At 46.0% G+C, this 24,898-nt stretch overlaps 1 protein-coding gene across 1 annotated transcript in view; it reads right to left on the reverse strand.

Moving 5' to 3' along the window:
- HDGFL3 (HDGF like 3) overlaps nucleotides 1–24,898 on the reverse strand; it is a 56,227-nt gene that overhangs the window by 4,505 nt on the left and 26,824 nt on the right. The window contains exons 2-5 of the mRNA XM_083412339.1: nucleotides 10,500–10,576; nucleotides 5,520–5,658; nucleotides 3,766–3,924; nucleotides 998–1,144 (exon numbers count right to left, since the gene is read on the reverse strand). Of these exons, the coding sequence (XP_083268465.1) occupies nucleotides 998–1,144; nucleotides 3,766–3,924; nucleotides 5,520–5,658; nucleotides 10,500–10,576 (522 nt within the window). The remainder of the gene's footprint in view (nucleotides 1–997; nucleotides 1,145–3,765; nucleotides 3,925–5,519; nucleotides 5,659–10,499; nucleotides 10,577–24,898) is intronic.

The following is a 24,898-nucleotide window of genomic DNA, read 5'->3' on the forward strand; positions in this document are numbered from 1 at the left end:
GCAGGGAAGGCGAAAGCCCCCTACACATGCTGCAATCCAGATTAAGGGCTCCCACACCTGCAATTTACTTTTAAAAAGACACCCATGCAATAGATAATTACGAATCATGATGCATCTTCTCTGTGCCATGGGGGTGACACATGTGTAGTTCTGGAATGACCGTGCCCCCACTGCTATTTATTCTTTTAATACAGCACCATCCCTTTGCATCTAGTCCCACCAGATTATGGCCACACAATACATTTAAAGCACTTTTATACCACTTTCAAGAGCCATGGCTGCCCCCAAAGAATCCTGGGAAATGTAGCTTGTTAATCATACTGAGAGTTGCTGTAAGACCCCAGTTCCCCTCACAGAGCTACACTTTCACGAGTTCCCTGGAAAGAGGGATTGTTAAATAGGGTTGCCATATTTCAAAAAGTGAAAATCTGGACACAAAAGTTGTTGAGCTATTTTTTAGTTTTGCCCAAAGGAAATTCTCCGAAATCTATACAGTGGTACCTCGGGTTACATATGCTTCAGGTTACACACTCCGCTAACCCAGAAATAGTGCTTCAGGTTAAGAACTTTGCTTCAGGTTAAGAATAGAAATCGGGCTCTGGCGGTGCGGCAGCAGCAGGAGGCCCCATTAGCTAAAGTGGTGCTTCAGGTTAAGAACAGTTTTAGGTTAAGAACGGACCTCCGGAACGAATTAAGTACTTAACCTGAGGTACCACTGTACTTACGACATGGGTTGCTGTACATTCGGATTTCCTCGGACATTTCAGCGATTTCTGCCCAGACACTGCTTCTGACTGCCGTATTCCAGCTATGTCCAGGAAATTCTGGACGTATGGCAACCCTATTGTTAAGCCACTTTGGGAATGACAGCTCTGTGAGGGCGAATCACAATTCTCAGCACCCTTAACGAACCAGCATTCTTTGGGAGAAGTCGTGGCTGCGGAAAGCGACGTTAGAATGCTTCGGATGTCATGGCCTGCATTAAAGTAACCCTTACCCCTTCACTAGTTTTCTGCGAGTCTGAAGAGGTGTTTCTTGTGTCGTTGCCTGCTTCCCCAGCATCGGAGCTGCTCTTATTTTCTTCCTCTTTGCAGTCCTTGTCATCTTCATCTGCAGGAGATTTCCGTGACTGCTTGGAAGATTTCTAAGTGTATCCATCAAGGGGGAAAGAAAAGAAAACAGCCTGTCAGACCTCACCTGGAGTACTGTGTCCAGTTCTGGGCACCACAGTTCATGAAGAACACTGACAAACTGGAACGTGTCCAGAGGAGGGCAACCAAAATGGTCAAAGGCCTGGAAACGATGCCTTATGAGGAACGGCTAAGGGAGCTGGGCATGTTTAGCCTGGAGAAGAGGAGGTTAAGGGGTGATATGATAGCCATGTTCAAATATATAAAAGGATGTCATATAGAGGAGGGAGAAAGGTTGTTTTCTGCTGCTCCAGAGAAGCGGACACGGAGCAATGGATCCAAACTACAAGAAAGAAGATTCCACCTAAACATTAGGAAGAACTTCCTGACAGTAAGAGCTGTTTGACAGTGGAATTTGCTGCCAAGGAGTGTGGTGGAGTCTCCTTCTTTGGAGGTCTTTAAGCAGAGGCTTGACAACCATATGTCAGGAGTGCTCTGATGGTGTTTCCTGCTTGGCAGGGGGTTGGACTCGATGGCCCTTGTGGTCTATTCCAACTCTATGATTCTATGTATTTAAGCATCGTTTACTTGGATGTGAGAATTCAGCAGATTCTGATGGGGCAGTTTCTGGGTTCAATTTCATTTCCATTTTTGTTGTTCTGAAGCGGGTGCAATATTATTAATTACATTTGTCAGGGGTTCAGGAGCAGAGTCACAGGAGAGGGAGGAAACGGAGAGCGAGGGGGAGGAGTCTGAAGGAAATGTCAGCGACGACAGTAGTCCGAGGTCTCTGAGTCTCTCCAGTGACTCGGAGGATTCACAGAAAGGGGCCCCCATGGTCAGGGCAAGGGGAGTGCCCAGGGGGACACCTCGGGAAGAAGGGGCCGGAGGGGACTCAGAGAGTAGCAGCTGGAGATCCGGACCAGCGTCCCCCCCAGAGTGCAGTAGGGGGGAGGAGTCCAAGGCATCGGGATCAGGGAGCGCGCAGGCAGAGGGAGAACGTGAGGCAGGAGTGACCACGCCCTCGTCAGGGAGCGAGGAAACGGTCATCCGGAAAGTTAAACGCGCGCGCGCGCCAAGTTCAAATGTGCAGGAGGGCGGCAAGGTGGGCAGCCCGGGTAAGGAGCCAGGTCCTAAAGCCCGCCGAAGAGAGGGGGAGGAGTCAGAGGGGTCAAGCTCTGCGTCAGAAGAGTCCAGGAGGAATGAGACCCCGGGGGGTAGTAAGACCCAGAGGAAGAGAGAGAGAAGGAAGAGGTGGAGTAAGATTAGAGTCTTGAGCTGGTGCACAGGGGGCGGAGACCCAGACAGAGCTTCGCCGGTCTAAAGTCCAGACGTAGAGCTGGGACGCTGAGACTTGTAAATGGAGACTATTCTTCAATAAAGACTTTGATACTGTACTATCGGCTAGCGTTGGTCCTTGGTGAGCTGGGACCCGGAGCCAGCTCTGACAACATTCATATGCCAACTCCCCTCCAAGATACTAAAGGTGACAGCTATTATTCTCCCCATTTCCCCACCACTCTCACTATGGCCTTTTGTGGTAACTTAGGCTGAGAGGTAGCGACAGGACCAAGGTCATCCATTGAGACTGATGGAGAGCTTAAATGCTCTTTTTGTGCTGGGTAAGGAGAAGATCAAACCTATCCATTCTTAAGGAAATCAGCCCTGAGTGCTCACTGGAAGGACAGATCCTGAAGCTGAGGCTCCAATACTTTGGCCACCTCATGAGAAGAGAAGACTCTCTGGAAAACACCCTGATGTTGGGAAAGATTGAGGGCACAAGGAGAAGGGGACGACAGAGGACAAGATGGTTGGACACTGTTCTTGAAGCTACCAACATGAGTCTGACCAAACTGCGGGAGGCAGTGGAAGACACGAGTGCCTGGCGTGCTCTGGTCCATGGGGTCATGAAGAGTCGGACACAACTAAACGACTAAACAACAACAACAGCAAGCCCAAGCAGACCCATCATCAGAAGAGCTTTAAAGTTCTTCACCTTGTCTGCAAGGTCTACTTGGCACACCAACTCTGGGAGTGTTAAGGATGCCCTCAGATCACTCACTAGCCATGGAGCAGCTCCAAGGGCTGGGTATATGCAAGTTTTGTGTATGTAAGTTGAACCCTTGGAACCAAACCCACATAAGTTGAGGGGTTATTGTAGTAAGCCCCTGGAAGTCCTCCTGTTAAGATGGGAATTGAAGTGGGTTCCCCCACTGCTGTTGCAGTGACAACAGCAAGAATGTTTATTGTACTAATAGAGCTGGACAACAGGGGCAAAGCAACTGCTTATATACATTTATGAAGGCCTGGGCCACTCCCAACGTGATTGGCTGTCTAAACTTCCAAGCTGCGAATCATGACTCAGAGTTTAAGGGCCAATGGCAGAGGCTCAAATCCTGAAATGTTCTGTGATTGGATGTCATGTATTGAATCAGAACACAGGGGCTCAGAATCCTTAGTCCAGACTCAAGCTCAGGCAAACATAGACCACTGAATACATAACAGGAATGTGACATTGCATCATCATCATCATCATTATTATTATTAAAAGAAGTGTCATTATTCCATACTGCTGGGGGAAAAAATAAAGCACTGTATATGGGAAACAGCAACAAGAAGAAACCTAATGGATTACCTTCGAAGTGTAGGATTTTTTCCGTTTTGAGCCCGCTTTTTCGTTCTTTCTTTTGCCTTTTCCGTCCTCTTCTACCCGGTCACCTTCCTCCTCGCTGCTGGCGTCTGCCGTATTCCCTCCTTCCCCCTCAGTTTCTGATGAACTTTGTTGCTGAATTGCCTTTGAAATGAGACAAATCATTGCAGCTTGTTTAGGCTTTTGTAACATCCCATAAGAGGGAGAAGCTGATTTAGACAAATTGGGCACTTTCTACCAATCTACCCAGATGTGAAACCGCCCTACTATCCGAACGCTCGTTCTATGAAAATTCACTCATCTGAACGCGATGAATTAGTACCCAAATTTTGCTATACACACCACAGATTCAGATAACCAAACCTGCGTGTAGTACAAATAAGCAGCCTTATTATTTGTTTGTGTTTTGCTGGTCCACGGCAGCCGTTTTGCCAGAAACTCTGGTGGGAGAGATCGGATGAATAAGGGAGCATTCCTTCCTTCCTTGTCTTTTGCAAAGTTGTAGTGGATTTCCCTGGGTTTTTTTCTTCTTCGTTTGGGAGTCAAAATCCCATGGTTGGGAACGCATTAGAAATGCTTCCAAAGGAATCAATGGAAATTGGCAACTCACTATGCAAACGCTCACCTAACAAATGATTTCCTTTTGTGTTCAGATAGCGAAACCTCCATGTAATGTGCTTAAAACAGATAAAAAGGTGGTGCTGTTTTGGGGAAAGGGAAGGTTAAAGTGATAGAGTTGGTTCCTAGAGAGAAGAGAGTGATGACAGAGGAGACAGTGGCTAGACCACAATCTAGAAAATGGCTGACCCATCTATGTAGGCCATAATCTGACCCTAATAGCAATGGGATGTTCATCTGCACCAGGGGAATTTTTTTACAAGTACCATTAGAAAGAAAAGGGAAAGGGGGAAAAGGGAAAGGGAAAAGAAATATTTCCTGAGTTATGAACAGGGAAAATGTGAAGGACTGGCTATTTTGCTAATGGCATTGTACAGATGTCATGTAACAAATCACTAAACCAAGCAGTGTGGAAGCTGCCGCTGACATTTTGTTGCTGCTGCTCCAAAATTTAACCTCTTTTTACTAGACCTGACAGGTGGAGGGATGACAGACAACGAGAAGGACCCAGAAGGGCCCCCAACCATTTGCAATCTTATTTACACACTTGTATGGTATCTGAGATTTCAGCACGAATTCCCCCCCCCCACACTTCCTGGCATAGCTTTGAAACCACAGGGGCCAGACACTTGTTCTTCCTTTTAAAAAAATTCAGAAATGAAAGCTCCGCTTCTCCAGAACTTGAGATCTCTGCTCATTATCACATCCTGTGGTTTGCCCCCTCTCTCATGGATTTGAGGCATTTTTAATATTTATTGTATTTCTAACTTGTCTTTCCTCAGACTGGGCCCAGATAGAGGGAGAAAGGAAAGCGCAGCCTTTACAAACAAACAAACAAACAAACAAACAAACAAACAAACAAACACACAAACAAACAATTGGAGCCAACACTGCTAGTTCTAAACCCCAAACAGAAAACATGATGATTCTCATTAAGACCTAGTTTATTATCATGATGGATTTGGCATATTATAACTCAATGCCCAGAGGCATTGTTGTTGTAAGATGCTTCCTGCTAACTCTAGACACCTCTGAGACCCAAAATTGTCTGTACTTTGGTAAGTGTGCCCTGGGAGAGGCTTAGCTGAGAAAAGCTAAAAGAGAAAAGAAACCATTCCTACCTGGTATCCAGTAAACTTGACACCGGGGTTGTTTTCGATTTCCCACAGGCCTTCGTTAAATCCTTTTCGTTTGTTCGATTTCCCAAACTTGTCTTTATATTCTTTGTATGGGAAGAGATCTTTAGGCCCCAGAAATGCACTGTGGTTCAATGAAAACGACAGTCAAATGGTAGTTTCATATGCTATATTAGGTACAATAATATGATAGTCATTGTTTGGAGAAATTGGGCCCATGAAAAATGAAACTAGTTAGTCTTGATTGTGGCTTTGTTCAGACATCACAATACCAAACCATGGCTTGTGGTCAGACAAAACATAGTTTGGAGCGGCATGTTTCCTTTCCGTTTTCTGTCTGCTCAGCAACGTAGTCTTTAGCCTCTGGAGGAGGAACAGCAACTGTTGCTATGGTTTGTCAATTCAGGCATCACAACAAACCATAGTTAGCACAGACTATGGTTTGTGAGCCTCACTTTAAACTGCTGGTTCTGGTTTTGTAACCAAGGAGAAAATATGGGTTTGTCAATTCATACAACATACCATGCAGTTTCCTTAACCTTGGCTTGACCTGATGTCTCTAAAGAGCCTAACCACAGCCTCATTAATATCAATAGCATTTAAGCGTGACTAATCTAAATAAGGGCACTTTGCAATGTTGGTTCGCTCTTCCTACTTTTTATTTTGCTTTACAATCTTGCTTCCTGGTTCCAATCCCAGTGGTTACATTTGGACAGAATGCTGGCCATCAGCCAAGATTAAGTAAATTATCTAGGCACTTATTTCAGACTTCAGTTTTATCCCTCTCAACATCTGAAGATCTCAGAGGTGATTTTAGTATTTATGTATTGTGTATGTATTGGAAAGGGACCTGGGTGGTGCTGTGGGTTAAACCACAGAGCCTAGGACTTGCCAGTCAGAAGGTCGGCGGTTCGAATCCCCGCGACGGGGTGAGCTCCTGTTGCTCGGTCCCTGCTCCTGCCAACCTAGCGGTTCGAAAGTACATCAAAGTGCAAGTAGATAAATAGGTACCGCTCCAGCGGGAAGGTAAACGGCGTTTCCGTGCACTGCTCTGGTTTGCCAGAAGCGGCTTAGTCATGCTGGCCACATGACCCGGAAGCTGTACGCCGGCTCCCTTGGCCAATAAAGTGAGATGAGCGCCGCAACCCCAGAGTTGGCCACGACGGGACCTAATGGTCAGGGGTCCCTTTACATTTTATGTATTGGTAAGCCAAGAAGAAACCTTGGCTTCAGATCGTGGTCTAGAGACAAACAACCCTGTTATGCTCAGGCATAACACTAATGGCTATGTGCAACATTATTATTTACTCTGGCTCCAGTGTGTTCCCACTGGTGGTACTTCAAACATGGCGCTAGCCACAATCCTTACATATCCTGTAGTTTCTTGAGAAATGTTGCTGTTTGATGCACTGTCCCTCTAACCATCTTTCATCCAATTTGAAAACGTAAGCCACATTCACTTTGCAGGTTAGCTGAGGTGTGTACATTTGAGGCAGCATGGGAATGGAAGCTTTTCCTACAATGACCTCCCTACCCCCTTGCCGGGGTCCTGATCTAGCTCATACTCCCCATTCCTGCTACTTATTTAAAAAAACACCCATTCATGTCATTGCTAAGAATGTCAATGGGGCCTTGCCCATTTTGGCTCTGTAGCTGAGAGGATGGCTTGCGCCAACTTCCCATGTGGTCAACCTCTCATGTAGTCCAGCACAGAAGCACCCCAAATAACAGGGGTACTGTGAGACAGAACATTAATAGTAATGATGATGATGATGATGATGATGATGATGATAATAATATATTGTTTCTACCCTGCCCATCTGGCTGGGTTTCCCCATGAGCTTAGCGCAATATTAATTCAAGGCTAGTTCTTGCTACTATAGATGTTCTGCTGATGTTCAAGATAATTCTCGTGGTGCTGATGCATCAGTGGTTCACAAATCATGTACAGTGATGTGGGCTGAGTTGAGGTCTTGGGCTATTGCAACAGTTTGAATGTTCACTTCTTTTGCTGTCCCCTCATCACTGTATTGCAACAAGACTGCTAATGTCTCTAAGGTTACTTGTCCCTCAAAGTAGATGTGTCATAAACATACGTTTAGAGCTGATTGGAAAATGTTTATTGAATATATAGGGGAAAATTGTGTACAGTTGAAAACATAATAATAATAATAATAATAATAATAATAATAATAATACTTATACCCCGCCCATCTGGCTGGGCCTCCCCAGCCACTCTGGGCAGCTTCCAACAGGATATTAAAAACACAATAAAAGACCAAACATTTAGAACTTCTCTAAACAGTTGGCAACATTAAGATATATTCAACAGTGTAAATAAGATTTGATGGATGCAATAATGGAACACTGAATGGTTGAGTTTATGTAAAATATGCAGATTTATGATTTGCAAAATGAACCATGGAAAGAGAAGAAGGGAAGTCATTTATATTTTAAGGATGTTTAAATGAGTATTCTAAATGGTAAAACAGAAAATTAAATTTTACACACACACACACACACACACACACACGTGTCAATGTTACTGCAAACCTGGAGCACATTACACATGCAGACACATTGTACTCTTATCACCCTAAGAGATATGGATGGCGATCCCAAACGATACCAGTAGGTGTATGTTAACTCTGCACTGCTTCCTAACTCTATGATTAGGACACTCTGCAGTGCTATTGCAGTTAAATGTTAGATGAACCTGCCCTCCTGTGGTGAAACTGCAAATTGCCACTTCCAGCTGCCTGCAATTTGCTGCCTGACCATATTGGGGTAGCATAAATCTTTTAGTCACATAAACGTTGCCGATTTCCTTGTCATTCTGAAAGACCTTTGAGCTTGTCCTGTGGTTGCTTCGTGGGGAGCAAAATACAATCCATTGCAGAAATTTCCCTCCCTGGTACGCAGGATGGTGGGCCCACAAACAAACGAGATCAAGACGTGTATTGATAATAATAAAAAATAATTCCTGACTTATAAACATCACTGAAGTATTCATAAGCAACTTTGTGTGTGTGTGTGTGTGTGTGTGTGTGTGTGTGTGCGCGCGCACGTGTAACACAGTTCCGGCACCTCTCAGATGGGTGGCACTGCCACTATAAGAGAAGAAGGGAGGTGAGTTCTGGCACCTTTTTTTCTAAAAAAAAATTGCCCTGTTATAATTATAATGAATTAAATCTGTATACTGCCCTTCATCCGAAGATCCAAGGGTATTTCACAACAGAAAAATACAAAATAAGAATACAAAATGTGTAATCAAACAAAAACAAACCAATAAGGCTCCTCCCACAAACACATTTAAAGAGCCATAGATTGTATAGCGAGCCAAAGGCCTAGGACAGGGGTCTGCAAGCTTTAAGACAAAAAGAGCCACTTGGACCCGTTTCCGAAGAAAAAAAAACTGGGAGCCGCAAAACTCGTCATTATAAAAATAACTCTTTTGTCACTTTTTTTATTATTTCTTTGTTTGACCCCTCAGAATTACTCCTCCTCATAGAAATAAACGTTAAATTAACAAGTTACCTTTTTTGTGTGTGTGTGTTCTTCATTCCCCTTCAAAACAGTGACCAGTGTACATGCCCCCTTTCAATGCAATGACCAGCGTACATGCCCCTTCCAATGTAGTGGGCGGGCGAGAAGGTGACGTCAGGACGGTGCGTGACTAACGCATGCACCGCCCCCATGCGACGTCACAGCCAGTACAGCACCCGCCACAGTGGGGAGTGTCGGGGCGCACAATGCGCCTCCTCCCCTCGCTAGTATCCGCCCCGGAGCTGCGGCAAAGGTGTAAAAGAGCCACATGCGGCTCCGGAGCCGTGGGTTGCAGACCCCTGGCCTAGGAGAAGAGGAATGTTTTTGCCTGGTGCCTAAAGATATGCAGTGAAGGCGCCAGGCAGACTTCCCTGGGGAGAGCCTTCCACAAATGTGGAGTCACCACAGAAAAGGCCTGTTCTTGCATTGCCACCCTCCAGACCTTTTGTGGAGGAGGCACCCAAGGTGATGAAGGTGATGATCACAGGGTCCAGGTTGGTGCCTATGGGCAGAGGCAGTCCATAATAATAATAATAATAATAATAATAATAATAATAATAATAATAATATTCCGCCCTCCCCGTCCGAAGTCGGGCTCAGGGCAGCTAACATCAGATATATAACATATATAAAAAAACAAAATTAAATTACCTCCTAAAAACAGGTCAAAATCAAATTAAAGTCTAATTAGGTGGCTTTCCACAGGTTTAGGGTTGGAAACAGTAAGAGCTCATACCTTGCGGTATTGCGGTCCTTAGATGTATCTGTTCCATTTCTATCGTGCCCTCCCTCCCAAGAAACGTAAGGTGGCAAACAGCCAAGCAGTAAAAGAAATACAATTAAAATACTGTTTATATATAGTGATGAATTGCTACTTAATTGCTCATTGCATGTGTATTTTTAAAAAATAAAAATAAATTACAGTACATTCGCTGTCTTGTTAAGTGGATTAATCTAGGCCAGGCTTCCTCAACCTCGGCCCTCCAGATGTTTTTGGCCTACAACTCCCATGATCCCTAGCTAGCAGGACCAGTGGTCAGGGATGATGAGAATTGTAGTCTCAAAACATCTGGAGGGCTGAGGTTGAGGAAGCCTTGTCTAGGCCACAGTGAGGGGAAAGTCTTAGGCAGAGTTTACCCTATACTTTTGAAGCACATTCTTTCCCTTAAAGAATTCTGGACACTGTGGTTTATCGCACACAGAGTTACAGTTCCCAGCAACTACAGCGCCCAGAAGTCTTTGAGGGCCAGAACGTGCTGTGAATGTGCTTTAGAAGTATACAGGCTGTTTGCAGCCTTGACGAATGCAGAAAACTTCAGTCTCCTACCAATTTCAAAGCAAGCTCATTCCCTGGAGAGAAACACCGGGCTCAAATGTTTAAAAGCATATTTTTAAAAGCGTGTACGTTTGTTCACTTACGTTTCATGAGTCCCGAAAAAGAAGATGGGGTACTTATTTGCAGGAGGCTTCACGGCTCCCTCAGGGAGTTCGTCAATCTGTTGGAAAGAAACAGGTGTGGGCTCATTAGCAAATGTCCAATGAGTCGGACGGTAGGGAAGGACTGGCTGCAAATTTCAAAGAACACAGCATAATGGACAATGCAGCTGGCCAACTCAGGGATTCCTGAACATGCATATGGCTGGTACATGAGCCAGTTCAGACCCTCCAGGTGTCCCTATTTTCCAGGGACAGTCCTAGATTTCCAGAAGCTGCCCTGGTTTCTGATTTGATCCCTGAATGTCCTGCTTTTCCTGAGGAAGTCCCTATTTTCATCAGAGTATGGAGTTATGTCAGGGGTCAGCAAACTTTTTCAGCAGGGGGCCCGTCCACTGTCCCTCAGACCTTGTGGGGGGCCGGACTATTTTTTTTGGGGGGGATGAACGAATTCCTATGCCCCACAAATAACCCAGAGATGCATTTTAAATAAAAACACACATTCTACTCAAGTAAAAACACCAGGCAGGCCCCACAAATAACCTAGAGATGCATTTTAAATAAAAGGACACATTCTACTCATGTAAAAACACGCTGATTCCCGGACCATCCACGGGCCGGATTGAGAAGGCGATTGGGCCAGATCCGGCCCCTGGGCCTTAGTTTGCCTACCCATGAGTTATGTGATCCCATGAGCCAAGGAGATAAGTACCATATTTTTCTGTGTATAACACGCCCCCGTGTATAAGACGACCCCTATTTTTGGAGACCCCCCCAAATTAAGGAAATGGGGGGAGATTGCCCAGAGTTGTTCAGCTTATTTTTATGGGGGGGGGGGATTGCACAGAGTTGTTGAGCTTTTTTAGGGGGGGGGTTGCTGCCAATCGCTCACCCGCAAGACTGCCACTGCCAAACGCACGCCTTCAAAGAAAGAAATAGTCAAAAGCAGCCGCCAATCTCACGTCCAATTGATGGAGCAGCAGCCAATCGTCAGCAGCCTTGCTGCCGCGGCCACCGATCAACCACCCAATCACTGCTTACAATCTCCTGCTTGCAGCTGCCACCAATCGACCGTCCCCCCTCTGTACTATCTGTGTATAACACGAACTCAAATTTTTAGCATTTCTTTTTTATATAAAAAAATTGTCTAATACACAGAAAAATACGGTAACTAGGTAAAGGTAAAGGTCCAGTCGTGGCTGACTCTGGGGTTGCAGCGCTCATCTCGCTTTATTGGCCAAGGGAGCTGGCGTACAGCTTCTGGGTCATGTGGCCAGCATGACTAAGCCGCTTCTGGTGAACCAGAGCAGCGCACGGAAACACCCTTTACCTTCCCCCCAGAGCGGTACCAATTTATCTACTTGCACTTTGATGTGCTTTCGAACTGCTAGGTTGGCAGGAGCAGGGAATTGGACTAGATGGGACATTGGTCTAATCCAGCAGGTTCTTCTCATGTTCTTAAAATGGGGTAGCTGTGTACAAACACACATCAATGTGACTGGCAGTTGGTAGAACCCCTGCTTTCATTTCAGGGGGAAATGTAAACATCTGCAAATATTTGCTTGCATGAGAAACTTACTGTGGAAATGTACTAGGACAGGAGTGGACAGCTTCCAAGAGAATGCAGTCTACTTGTGGAATTAAAAACTGGCAGTAATCTACCCCCGTTTTTGGGGAGTTCAGGTCAAAGTTGTTGAGCTTTTTTAGGGAGGGGAGTAGCCCTGTTTTTAGGGGGTCCAGGAGGCATAAGTTGCTTAGCTTTTGGGGGGGCACAATGTTTCTACATTCTTTGGGGGTCAAAGAGAATCTCACCGAAGGATCGCTGGAGGAAAAACAGCCTCAGTTTGCAAACTTCCGGCTTCCGTTCTCTAACAACGGAGGGCGGGGTGGGGCGAGGGGCTGGGACCGGAAGGTGGACAGCGGTCGACCGTGATCGACCAAAACCTCGCAGGGATGGACCAGTAGATCGCGACCGACCTGTTGGACATCCCTGTACTAGGACAAAACCCTGTCCAGCATAAATTGAGTACGAATGGTCAGTTTTATTTAAGATAAGACAGCATTACCAGAGTCAGAAAATTGAACAAGTGGCCATCTATAAATATCTAGGGGTATATCTTTTTGCAAACAAGAGCTTCAAGGCTCAAATGCAGTGACTGAATGTGGATGCTGCAATACATCATAGTTTCATGCAACGGGAATGAGCTCTCTCCAGGGATCACACATACCGTATTTTTTGCTCTATAAGACTCACTTTTTCCCTTCTAAAAAGTAAGGGGGAATGTGTGTGCGTCTTATGGAGCGAATGCAGGCTGCGCAGCTATCCCAGAAGCCAGAACAGCAAGAGGGATTGCTGCTTTCACTGCGCAGCGATCCCTCTTGCTGTACTGGCTTCTGAGATTCAGAATATATTTTTTATTGTTTTCCTCCTCCAAAAACTAGGTGCGTCTTGTGGTCTGGTGCGTCTTATAGAGCGAAAAATACGGAACTTCCATCCTCTCCTGCACAGAGTTCTGAGACTTTCACTTCTGCTATTAGTTAACTACGGCTTCCTATGTTGTGGAAATTGGGAACAAGCAAAATCTGTCAAGGTTGATATTGTTCCAAGATTCCTTCATTCTGCAAGGAGGTGGACTAGATGCCTTGAAAGGCCCCCCAGAACTCCAAAATTCTATGAGAGGGGGGAAAAGGGATGAGCAGGAAGGTGGAGACCACAATTTTGGGCATGGCAAACAAAGGTCACCCACAAATTCTACATCCCTGTCCTTAAAATCACCTTCTTTATGATTTTTTTTCTTTTGCACGTTAGTTTTAGCCAACTGATGGCCTTCAAGGCGGGGGAAAGGCACCCATCTCTTCCAAATTAAAAACAACAACAATTCCCTGTTGGAAATGAGGTGGGCAATTATGTACAAGCCAAAAATATGTGCTTAAAAATATTGCTCACATTTGTATTTGTGCCTTTCTCCAGGGAACTCAAGACACAGCAGTGGCGTAGCGTGGGGGGTGCAGGGGGGGGAGGCCGGCCGCACCGGGTGCAACATCGCCGGGGGGGGGGCGCTTGCACTCGCAGCTCTCTGCCCCTACCTGGCTCACTCACTCTCTCTCACTGCAGTGCTGGCTGTCGAATCCGATCCGAGCCGCCGGGTCGCCTCCCACTGTGGAGGGGAGGGTGCCAGGCGTGCGGTGTGGTGAGAGAGCAAGGGACTATCTGGGGGAGGGACAGTGCAGCGGCGGGGGGGCGCAAATTACTTGCCTTGCCCCGGGTTAGGGGGCGCAAATTACTTGCCTTGCCCCGGGTTAGGGGGTGCAAATTACTTGCCTTGCCCCGGGTACTGACAACCCACGCTACGCCACTGAGACACAGCAACCCTGTGAGGTGGGCTTGATCAGGCAGGGTTATTAACTACAGGGGGGGGGAGCCTAAATGCCGAGAGCTGGATCCCCTCTATGGCTGTGCCCCCCAATATAAGAACTGGAGTGTGGGGAGCTGAGCCATCAGAGACACAACCGCAGGACCAGTGAGACATGATCATTAATTTTGTGAGGGAACGTCTGAAAAGGCTCTACATGCTGCCTTTGAATGCTTATGGTCTGTTTTCTCCCTGAGAGAGCCATACGGCTAAAAATTGGGGGAGGGGCAACCCCCCCAAAACACCCCCACACAAGAATGTGCTGTAACACACGCAGTCCCCATCGGCCACGACAACTCCTTGCCATTTCGCTAGCTGGATCGCCTCAGCGCCAGAGGAAAGCTGCTGCTATTTTCCCACTCAGGGAACAGTGAGGAGGACAGCAGCCATGATTACAGAAACCGCCCCCCCCCTCCTTCCATCCCTCCGACTAGCCCTGTTCACTCCCCAAAGCTTTTGTTATGGCGAACCCCTTCCCTGAGCATGATTGGCTGCTTCTCGCAGTGTTGGCGGAGACCCTATAGCGAGGGGGGGGGTGTAGAAAGAAAGAAACCCCCTCAATGCTTGGCGCTACGGAACAAAAGGCAGATGAGAGCAGCAGCCTCTGTTAGTCAAATCGACAGGAGAGGCGGCCCCCTTTCCACAGAGGGAAATAATGCAGATTCTGAAGTGCCGGCTATAATAATCACCACCCACAACCAGAGTGCAGGTTTGGTCTGAAGCAGCAAAATCGACTCCTTTCGCTCCTCCTGCCCACTGTGCATGAATACAAGATCCATGCTGGCAGCAGAGCGTGCGGCCATTTCCATCAGGTCTGCCTAACCAGATACAGAAAGCTTTGCAGAAACAGAACACAGCTGTTCAGCAGTCTCCCTCATTGCTGGAGAAGAAAGGAACCCGAGTGGGGTTTTTTGGGGAGGGGAGCAGCGAGATGCTCCATCCCCCTGGAATCCTCAGTAGGGTCAGAATTCAGCTCCTCCTTGCTGCTGTTTGAAAGCCCAAAGTACAGTGGTACCTTGGTACTCAAACGGCTTGGCTCCCGAACAAATTGGCTCCTGAACGCTGCAAACCTGGAAGTGAGTGCTCTGGTTTGTGAACGTTTTTCGGAAGCTGAACGTCCGATGCGACTTCCGATTGAGCGCAAGAAGCTCCTGCAGCCAATCGGAAACCGAGCCTTGGTTTTTAAACTGCTTTGGGAGTCAAACAGACTCCCAATTAGGTCCAGTCGTGACCGACTCTGGGGTTGCAGCGCTCATCTCGCTTTATTGGCTGAGGGAGCCAACGTACAGCTTCCGGGTCATGTGGCCAGCATGACTAAGCTGCTTCTGGCGAACCAGAGCAGCGCACGGAAACGCCGTTTACCTTCCCGCCAGAGTGGTACCTATTTATCTACTTGCACTTTGAGGTGCTTTCGAACTGCTAGGTTGGCAGGAGCAGGGACCGAGCAACAGGAGCTCACCTGTCACGGGGATTCGAACCGCCGAACTTCTGATCAGCAAGTCCTAGGCTCTGTGGTTTAACCCACAGCGCCACCCGCATCACTTTTCCTCTTTTTAGGAGGGGGCAAAACCCAACCAATATGAGAGATTAGATCCCCCCCCCCCTTTCACTTCCCCTTAGCTGCACAGAAAACAGCAGAGCAGCAAGGCAAAACTAGTACACAGGAAGGGCTACAGCTCAGGAGCAGACGATCAAGATTCAATCCCTGGAGTCTCCAGGCAGGGCTCAGAAAGATGCTAGAGAACAGCTGCCAGCCAGTGTGAACACCACTGAGCTAGATGAATCAAGGGTTGGACTCTGTATAAGGTGGTTTCCTATGAGCAACTCTGAGAATGCGGGAACAGTAGCCAGGAAACTTTAAGAGGGCAAAAGCTGATCAAAGGTCCATCAAAACCAGATAAACTAAAAAGATAGGCGAAAACGTATTATTCACAAATCAACAACATTCATGACCCAAGGTGTTCCAGATCTCGGAAATAATCTTGAACAAAAAATACTTTGAGAACTATGTTAACATAGGCTGATAGCCAACTGATGCTTCCCCATGTACCTAATGATAATGGCATACATATCTCAATTTCATATTTTGTGCATAACAATAAAAACTTGACAGTGAGGCTGCCCCTCTTGCTTCTGGCATTAAATCATTCATTCATTCAATCAATCAATCAATCAATCAATTCTTTATTGAAGTCCAAAGACCCACAAGTAAATTCCAGTGGTGCCTCGCAAGACGAAAAGAATCCGTTCCGGGAGTTTTTTCGTCTTGCGGTTTTTTTGTCTTGTGAAGCAAGCCCATTGACGGAGTAGCGCTATTAGCGCTATTGACATTTTAAGGGCTAAAAATGGCTTTTTAAGGGGTGGGGGATTAGCGGTTTTGCTGCTAAAATGCTTTTAGCAGCTTAGCGCTTCAGGAAAAGCGGTTTTGGAGCAAAAAAAAAAATAAAATTAAATTTTTCGTCATTTTTCGTCTTGCGAAGCAAGCCCATAGGGAAATTCGTCTTGCGAAACGCCTCTGCAAACGGAAAACCCTTTCGTCTTGTGGGTTTTCCGTCTTGCGAGGCATTCGTCTTGTGGGGCACCACTGTATAGTACATAAAAATACAGAAAACATGCATACTACTTGGACATTGGATTAAACTAAGTTAGTTTCAGACCTTTAGCTAATACAAAGTGCTCTCTGACCCTGGCTGCCTCAGAAAGAAACTTGCCAGCTGCCAAAGATATGCTGGGAATCCTATCCTCCAACCTAACATAAAACTGTGTAGGTCTTCCTGGAAGGTTTGCAATTAAATGACTATTTTTTGTTGTTGTCGGATCTGCTTGTATAATCTGCATGCCACCAATTCTGACATTAAATGACCACACTACCTAAAATGTCCAAGAGTCAGATTATGAAGACATTAGAGCGATATACTCAAATTGCCTTCATGCCCTCCCCCACCTTCATGAGTAGACGTAATGGATGGAGGCGACCGCATTTATAGTCTTTTCGGAATGAACCAAGGTCACTAGATGTAGACCGCTGGTGCTTTGCCCTGATTGGCTGGTTTAAATCCCAAGAATCCATCTTGGATGCAAATCCTAGTGGAAGTTACGTGAAGCCTGGTGAGATGGGATGAGTGGCAGTCAGACCCACCTGAGATAAGTGGCCACCACAGGGCTTTCTAGAAGCCTTTGGACAGAAATGCAAGCATGCCCGACCTCATAGGTAAGTTTCAAATTATTATTATTATTATTAAAGGAATGACAATAGCAAGATGTGAGTCTTATACAATCTGGTGCAGTTAATGAGTCAGCAGAAGGGAATCAAAGGTCCCAGGAACCCATCCGGAATGTAGTGTAAGGCCCCATCTGCATTTTATATTTAAAGGAGCATCATGCCACTTTAAACAGCGATGGTTTCTGTTATGTACTAAAGTTCTCACCCTGGGCCAGCAGGGGGATACTGTAGATAGTTTTCACTCAGGTCCACATATGCAAATAAGGAATTGAAAGTGATGTTCAGTGATTGGATAGTTACAGAAAGTTGTTACTGCTGCGTTGGAGTGGAGCTCTATATAAGCAGGCTGGCTGAACCCTTCAGCCCAGTTCTGTTCTGGCCTGTGAATAAACAAGAGCTGTCTGAAGAATCGCTGTGTCGTCTGATATGTTCACCCACAACTTAACAGTCCCCCCCCCCAAGACTCCTGGGAAGTATAGTTTAAGGGTGCAGAGAGTTATTACATCCCTATTGTCCCCAGAGAGCTACAATTCCCGGAGTTCCCCAGGACGAGGGATTGATTATCAAACCTCCCCAGGAATTGTAGCTCTGAGAAGGTGGGTCTCTTAACATCTCTCAGTACTCTTCAGTGGCGTAGCGTGGGTTGTCAGCACCCGGGGCAAGGCAAGTAATTTGCACCCACCCCCTAACCCGTGGATTTGCGCCCCTTAACCCTAACCCCCAGATGTTGCGCCCGGTGCGGCTGCCCCCCCCTGCACCCCCACGCTACGCCACTGGTACTCTTAACAAACTACAGACTCCAACCCCCCATGAGCTGTTGCCACCAGAGCCAACGGCCTGATGGGAGTTGTAGTTCGACAACTTCTGGAGGAACACTGGTTCCCCCAACTCCTGAGTGGCAGAAAAATAAAATCAAAGGAAAGAAGGAGGAAGGGAATTGCATCAGAGAGTCTATGCAGGCTGCCAAAAGGTCACATAAGATTATCCTAAGGGTTTCCTTAGCACAGGGCTGACCATGGAGCGTGAGACTCTTAATCTCAGGATGGGTTCAAGACCCATGTTGGGCAAAATATTCCTGCATTGCAGGGGGTTGGACTAGATGACTCTTGTGGTCTCTTCCAACTTTACGTTTCTTTGATTCCATCAATTTGCCCCTCTCCTCAATATCTCTATGAAGGGGCAGCCTGGAATTCTTAGCACCCAAATAAAGCTACTTTAAACCAGAGTTCCTTTGCGCAATCATAAACTGCCGGACCATCTTCATACAAAGGGAGGGAATGCTAAATGTTAGGCTGACCACACCTCTTGAATTTTCCCTGCACTGGAAAAGGATTCTTCTTTTTAGAGCAAAATGTACTCATTCCTTCAGCCATTTCCTATGTCTTCTGTCTTAATTGTTGTGTTTCCTTTGCTGGCCAAATGGTGCTTTTATTTTTTGCAACGTGGCACAGCAAACTGCACCTGATATCCCACATTAGGCCTAAACCCATATGAATGGCACTGTTATTTTCTGCATCTGAAACAGGTGTGTTCCTGTCCGTTAAGAACGCATAACACTTTTTAAGAAGATGGGATTATTCTGCTTTCAAAGATGAATATATATATATATATATATATATATATATATATATATATATGCATCTCTCTATAAGAAAGAGGAATCAGCAAAAAAAGAAAAGAAAGCAAGGCCGATTTGAACAGGTGAAAAAGTGGTGCATTTTAAAACCAACAGAAAAATAACCAAAGGTGGCATGTAATAGCAAAGAAAAGCCTCCCTCTTCCTGCCACTGTATCTCTTAGGGCTAAAACCTTTATTTACCCATCTGCCATCACATAGCAGATAGCTGCTGCAACTAGTTCAGGCTTCCTCAAGGTGTTTTTGGCCTACAACTCCCATGATCCCTAGCTAGCAGGACCAGTGGTCAGGGATGATGGGAATTGTAGTCTCAAAACATCTGGAGGGCCAAGGTTGAGGAAGCCTGAACGAGTTCATTGCTGCAGTCTTCTCCAGGGGGGTGAGAGTAAGGGCTGCACTTTGGGCTGTGGACCACCCAATAATAATTGGATTTATGAACGGCCCTTCCTCCAAAACTTCAGATGGGTGTACACTCTTTGCATCATCTTCCCAGTTTCTTCATCACAACTGATCCTGTGAGGTGGGTCAGGCTCAGAGATGCTGCTGACTGCCCCAAAGTTATCCAATCAGCTTTATTGTTGGGGGAGGGTTTGAACCCATTCTTTTACATAGTGTTTTTGTGTCAGTGCCACGTGGGTATCCCTATTCATGTATTCATTTTCATTGGCATTGAGAGGTTGGTTGCCTTTAGATGACTGTGGTGAGTTGTTTGCGTGTCTGCGTGGAGCAGGCATAGTCAAACTCGGCCCTCCAGATGTTTTGGGACTACAACTCCCATCATCCCTAGCTAACAGGACTAGTGGTCAGGGATGATGGGAGTTGTAGTCCCAAAACATCTGGAGGGCCGAGTTTGCCCATGCCTGGTGTGGAGGGTTGCTGGGTCATGTTAGCCATATTGATTCCTACTTGAAGATCCTGTCCTCCTCTCTGCATACAGCAACCTGTGCCAGGCTGAGTAGCTGCATATAAGTGGCCCTCTAAATCTCAACAGATCATTATTTACCTCTCCAAGCCCCAATCCAAACTGAATATATTGACGACAAAGTTTATTATATCGTTTGAACGGCGATCGGATCCATGCAGATAGTGGTGCTCTATAAAACAAATTACTCTCCGCGAAGAAGGCAGGCCCTCTGGTGTAGCCACCAGCGTGTTAAGAGTTGCAGCTGGTAGCTCCAGGTTTGAATCCTGGCACCTGAGCTAGCCTCACATCCAGGGGAATCACTATGCCTATCTTTCGAGGCATCCTCAAGAGTAGGGCTGTGGAATAAATTGCCATATCCTTGAATGCTGTCCATCGAACTAGCATTGTGATAAGTGTTTCAACAAGACAATATACCAGTGAGCAAAAGGTGGAGACTAAACAGCTTCTCAGGGGGTAGCTCAGCTGAACGGATATGGCAAAGTAAACAAAGAATATAAACAAGGAACTGAAAAGCTCTTCTTTCTTCCCTCACAATCACCCCTACCAGTGGGAAAAAAAGAGGGGGAGAATTTTTAGTTTCTGGTGGTGTTTATGTTGTTGGTTCCCCCTAATTAGCTTTCCTCCATATTAAAAATGAAGGGATAATTATTATTATTATTATTATTATTATTATTATTATTATTATTATTAAAGGAGACTATCTTTTTGCTTGATTGCCCTCCCTCCCTCCCTTTGATAAAAAAGGAAGTAATTGGTGGGATGATTGACTGGCTTTTTGGGGGGGGGTCCTTCTGTATGGGGGTGGAATGGAGGGGAGAAGGTTTAGCTGGCTGCCATGTGCTGAAATGGGAGGTTGGGTATTACGTGAGAATGATGGGGAGTGTGTTTTTCAGTAAGCAGTGCAAGCAAATGCGTGGCTACTCACAAGCAAGCCCTACTGAGTTCAATGAAGCTTACTCCCAGGAAAATAAAAGTAAGTTTAGTTGAAGTCAGCAGGGCTTATACATGCTCAGATTCCACTTAGACCACTGAGTGCGGAAGCAGATGCAACTTGACTAGTAAATCGCTTAAACTACTCGTAAGTAAGTTGAAAATATATTAAATATCTTATATAGAAGCTGTTTAAAAAAATAAAAATAATTCAGTCTACCACTTCCTTACATTTTAAACTACTCACAAATAAGCTGAAAATATATTAAATACATTATATAGAAGCTGTTTTAAAAATAAATAAATAATTCAATTGACTACTTCCTTACATTTTAAATCGTTTAAACTACTCGTAAATAAGTGGAAAATATATTAAATGTATTATATAGAAGCTGTTTAAAAATAAAATAAAATTCAATCTACTACTTCCTTAAATTTTAAGGCCCTCCACTGCTGCAGATATATACCATGATATACCGAGACATCGTTATATTCAGCTGGTGATATGCAGGTATTGCGATATTGAAAATCAGATATGTCCCAGCCCTACTCAAGAGATCTCAACAGGGAACTGAAATAATCAGAACCACAGTAAGATGGGTTGGTTTTGTTTGTTTTGCAAGTCTAAGAATCCAGGCCACAAAGCACAGTAGCTGGGCAGAGGGTGGACTCAAACATCCAGGGCTTTAAGCATCATGGCAACCTTCACTAGATTCCTTCAGAACTCTCCTAGCTGGCACCCTGGAGACTGAACAGAACCGTCTCCAAAAATAGCACCAAGACGCAAACTCCCAACAAACTCTCTCTCTCTAAAAAATACAGCTAACCTATTCCTAACTGTTCTGTGCCTGATTCTAGTAGCTTTCCCTCCCTGTCTACTCACCAGCAAAATTACACCAGGAAGGTTGATCTTTCCTGCCTTCCGAGGCATAGACCCCTTTCTTAAACCAATTCTGCCAAATGTGGATGTTTAGAAAGCTGTGGGGGGGAGCGTGGGTGTTTTGCGGGTTTCCCATGGGCATTTGGTTGGCCACTGCGAAAACAGGATGCCGAACTAAATGGGACATGCTCCTGATCCAGCAGGCTCTTCTTATGTTCTCTAGGTGTGTGCTTATCCTGTTGCTGTAATTCCTTGTGTTCAAGCATGGTTCAAGCCCGTTATCTTATAACCAGGATACAGCAACTTGCAGTGTTTTCCTACATGTTTTCCCCCCTGTCTTCTTCTTGTGGTCTATATTGCAACTGCTTTCCTTTTAAAACTTTGGGTTGGTATTTAGATGACTGTCCTTCTTGGGGTGGGACGCGGGTGGCGCTGTGGGTAAAAGCCTCAGCGCCTAGGGTTTGCCGATCGAAAGGTCGGCTGTTCGAATCCCCGTGGCGGGGTGCGCTCCCGTTGTTCGGTCCCAGCGCCTGCCAACCTAGCAGTTCGAAAGCACTCCCGGGTGCAAGTAGATAAATAGGGACCGCTTACTAGCGGGAAGGTAAAAGGCGTTTCCGTGTGCGGCTCTGGCTCGCCAGAGCAGCGATGTCACGCTGGCCACGTGAGTCGGAAGTGTCTGCGGACAGCGCTGGCCCCCGGCCTCTTTGAGTGAGATGGGCGCACAACCCTAGAGTCTGTCAAGACTGGCCCGTACGGGCAGGGGTACCTTTACCTTTACCTTCTTGGGGTGGTAAACCTTTGGATGTTGAGACGAAAAAGTGGGGTACACATTTTCACAATATAAATACATAGATAAAAATGCAGCCATACGGCACTTTCATACCCTAACAACTGAAATGACCAGTCGAATCTTTGGGCAGAGGCATAGGAAGATAGGAAACTGCCTTATGCTGAGTCAGAGAATTGGTCCATCTAGGTCAGTCTTGTCTACAGTGTGGCAACAACTCTCCAGGAAATCGGACTGGGCATGTCTCTCAGCCCTGCTTGGAGATGCTGCAGATTGAACTTCCTTCCTTTCCACTGTCCACTGTGCAACCAGCTACGTAAATGCATGTTATCCCCCTTTTGGGGTAGTTTAACATCATGGCACAATGAAATCATCAGATTCTAGCTGTCTGATATTAACCCAGAGGTAATTGTTAGAATTCCTGCTCCATGACTGCATATCCAAATTAACTTAATTTGCTCAATTATTCATCTACTTTAAATATATACTCTTATAAAACTGCAGGTTATTACAATAATCCTGCCAATGTTCTTTTCTGTTTACAATTTATCTGTAAATATTCAGTAAACCATTTCCATTTTTTATATAAAAAGTTTGTATTCTTGATTTCTTAATCTCCAATAAGTTTTGCCATTTCTGCATATTCCATAAGTTTTTATTTCCATTCTTCCTTTGCTGGGACTTCTCTTTGTGTATATTTTAAAATTTTGTATATGGATGTTTTAAGATGGCCTATATCTGCAATGCCTAATAAAGGTTTGGAAAAAGAAAGAAGGCATTTTCTTTTAAGCACAGTATCATCTTTTGTTTATTAAATTGCAAGTTACTCTCCTCTCAGTATACCTTCTGCACTGAGCAGTGTGGATTCTTATTGAAATTTAACTGATTTAAAAACCAGATCTTTAGCCAATTACAAATTCCATAGCTGAATGATATCCCTAGGAAATGAATACATACTTCTTATCTTAATGATCCATAGCAATGGTAGATGCTGAACACCCACAAATTACCGTAATTCAAATGTTTCCTGACCAATGTGATGCAACTGCTGAACTACCCAGGGCCATTGTGAAAGACTGGCAACAACCCTATGGAAAAACAGAACCTAGAACAAATCCTGTCTTTAATTTAAAAGGCAGCAGGGAGCACTTCACACAAGATAATAATTCAGAAGTCCAACATAACACACAATGGGTAACATCCAATATAATCCAACATAAAACCCATTGGTTAACTGGAATGGGCTCTCCTGTATGTCAGCCCACTTTTTACTAACTAGTGTAAAAGGTAAAAGGTAAAGGACCCCTGGATGGTTTAGTCCAGTCAAAGGTGACTATGAGGTTGTGGTGCTCATCTCGCTTTATAAGGCCGAGGGAGTCAGCGTTTGTCCACAGACAGCTTTCCGGGTCATGTGGCCAGCATGACTAAACTGCTTCTGGCACCACGAAACACCTTGACGGAAACCAGAGCAGCGCACGGAAACTCTATTTACCTTCCCGCCACAGCGGTACCTATTTATCTACTTGCACTGGTGTGCTTTCAAATTGCTAGGCTGGCAGGAGCTGGGACAGAGCAACGGGAGCTCACCCCATTGCGGGGATTTGAACTGCCGACCTTCCGATCGGCAAGCCCAAGAGGCTCAGTGGTTTAGACCACGGCGCCTCCTGTGACCCTCTTAACTACTGTAAGCGACTCCAGAGCTAAGTGATGCTCTATTTTCTTTAAAAAACACCGTATGTTTTTGCAGAGAGAAACAGCAGTAAATGATAATGGTAACTTCTGGGTTGATTCTCAAGCTGGAGATCTTTGGAATGGAATAAACAGAAACAGCAGGAACACTGCTGATTGTAAGCTTTCCCATTTATAGCACGGTGATCACAATCCTGTCTACTCAGAACAGGAGCTGAAGTGGTTGCCTCAAGGTGGCAGGCTCCTGGGGGTGATTCTACAGCACCTGGCATCCTCCAATCACTAGTGTTGGTTGCCCACCGCTGCCGGGTGCATGCCGCCACCTCCTGCTTCTCCACCACTGCGACTGCGCCTCCTGCGGCCATGCCTTTCCTGCCGCCGCAGCTCGCCAGCCACTGCGCCTCCTGCCCCGCCTGGAGGCAGCCCAGGGAAGCCCCAGCACACTGGCTTGGTGGCAAGAGGGCCGCAGCAGCGGCAGGGCTTGGCCACAGGGAAGAGGTGTGGTCGCAGCAGCGGAGGAACATGTGGAGGTGAGTGACTGGATGCAGAGGAGGGGTGGGAGGCCCCAGCTGGGGAACCCCAAAGGGAACCCCCAGCGGAAGAAGGTTCAGAGTCAGGGTATTGGTGGAGGGATGACAATGAGCGGCCAGAGGGAGAAGAAGGAGCGGGCTGGGAGGAGGAGGTGTCAGCAGCTGAAGAGGTAACAGGGTTTAGTGAGCAGGAAGAGGCTGTGGCAGAGAGCAGCCCAGGCACAGAGGCAGAAGCAGAGGCCAGTTGTTGAAGAAGCCAGGGTAGCTCCCCCTCCTGGTGTGACCAGCTCCCCTCCACATACACTCCCGGTCTCCCAGAACTTGCAGAGGAATGAAGAGGTCGGAGCAATGAGAAGAAAGATGAAGGAGCC

Source organism: Podarcis tiliguerta, assembly GCF_965153285.1.
Source record: "Podarcis tiliguerta genome assembly, chromosome: 14".
Taxonomy (NCBI): Eukaryota; Metazoa; Chordata; class Lepidosauria; order Squamata; family Lacertidae; genus Podarcis; species Podarcis tiliguerta.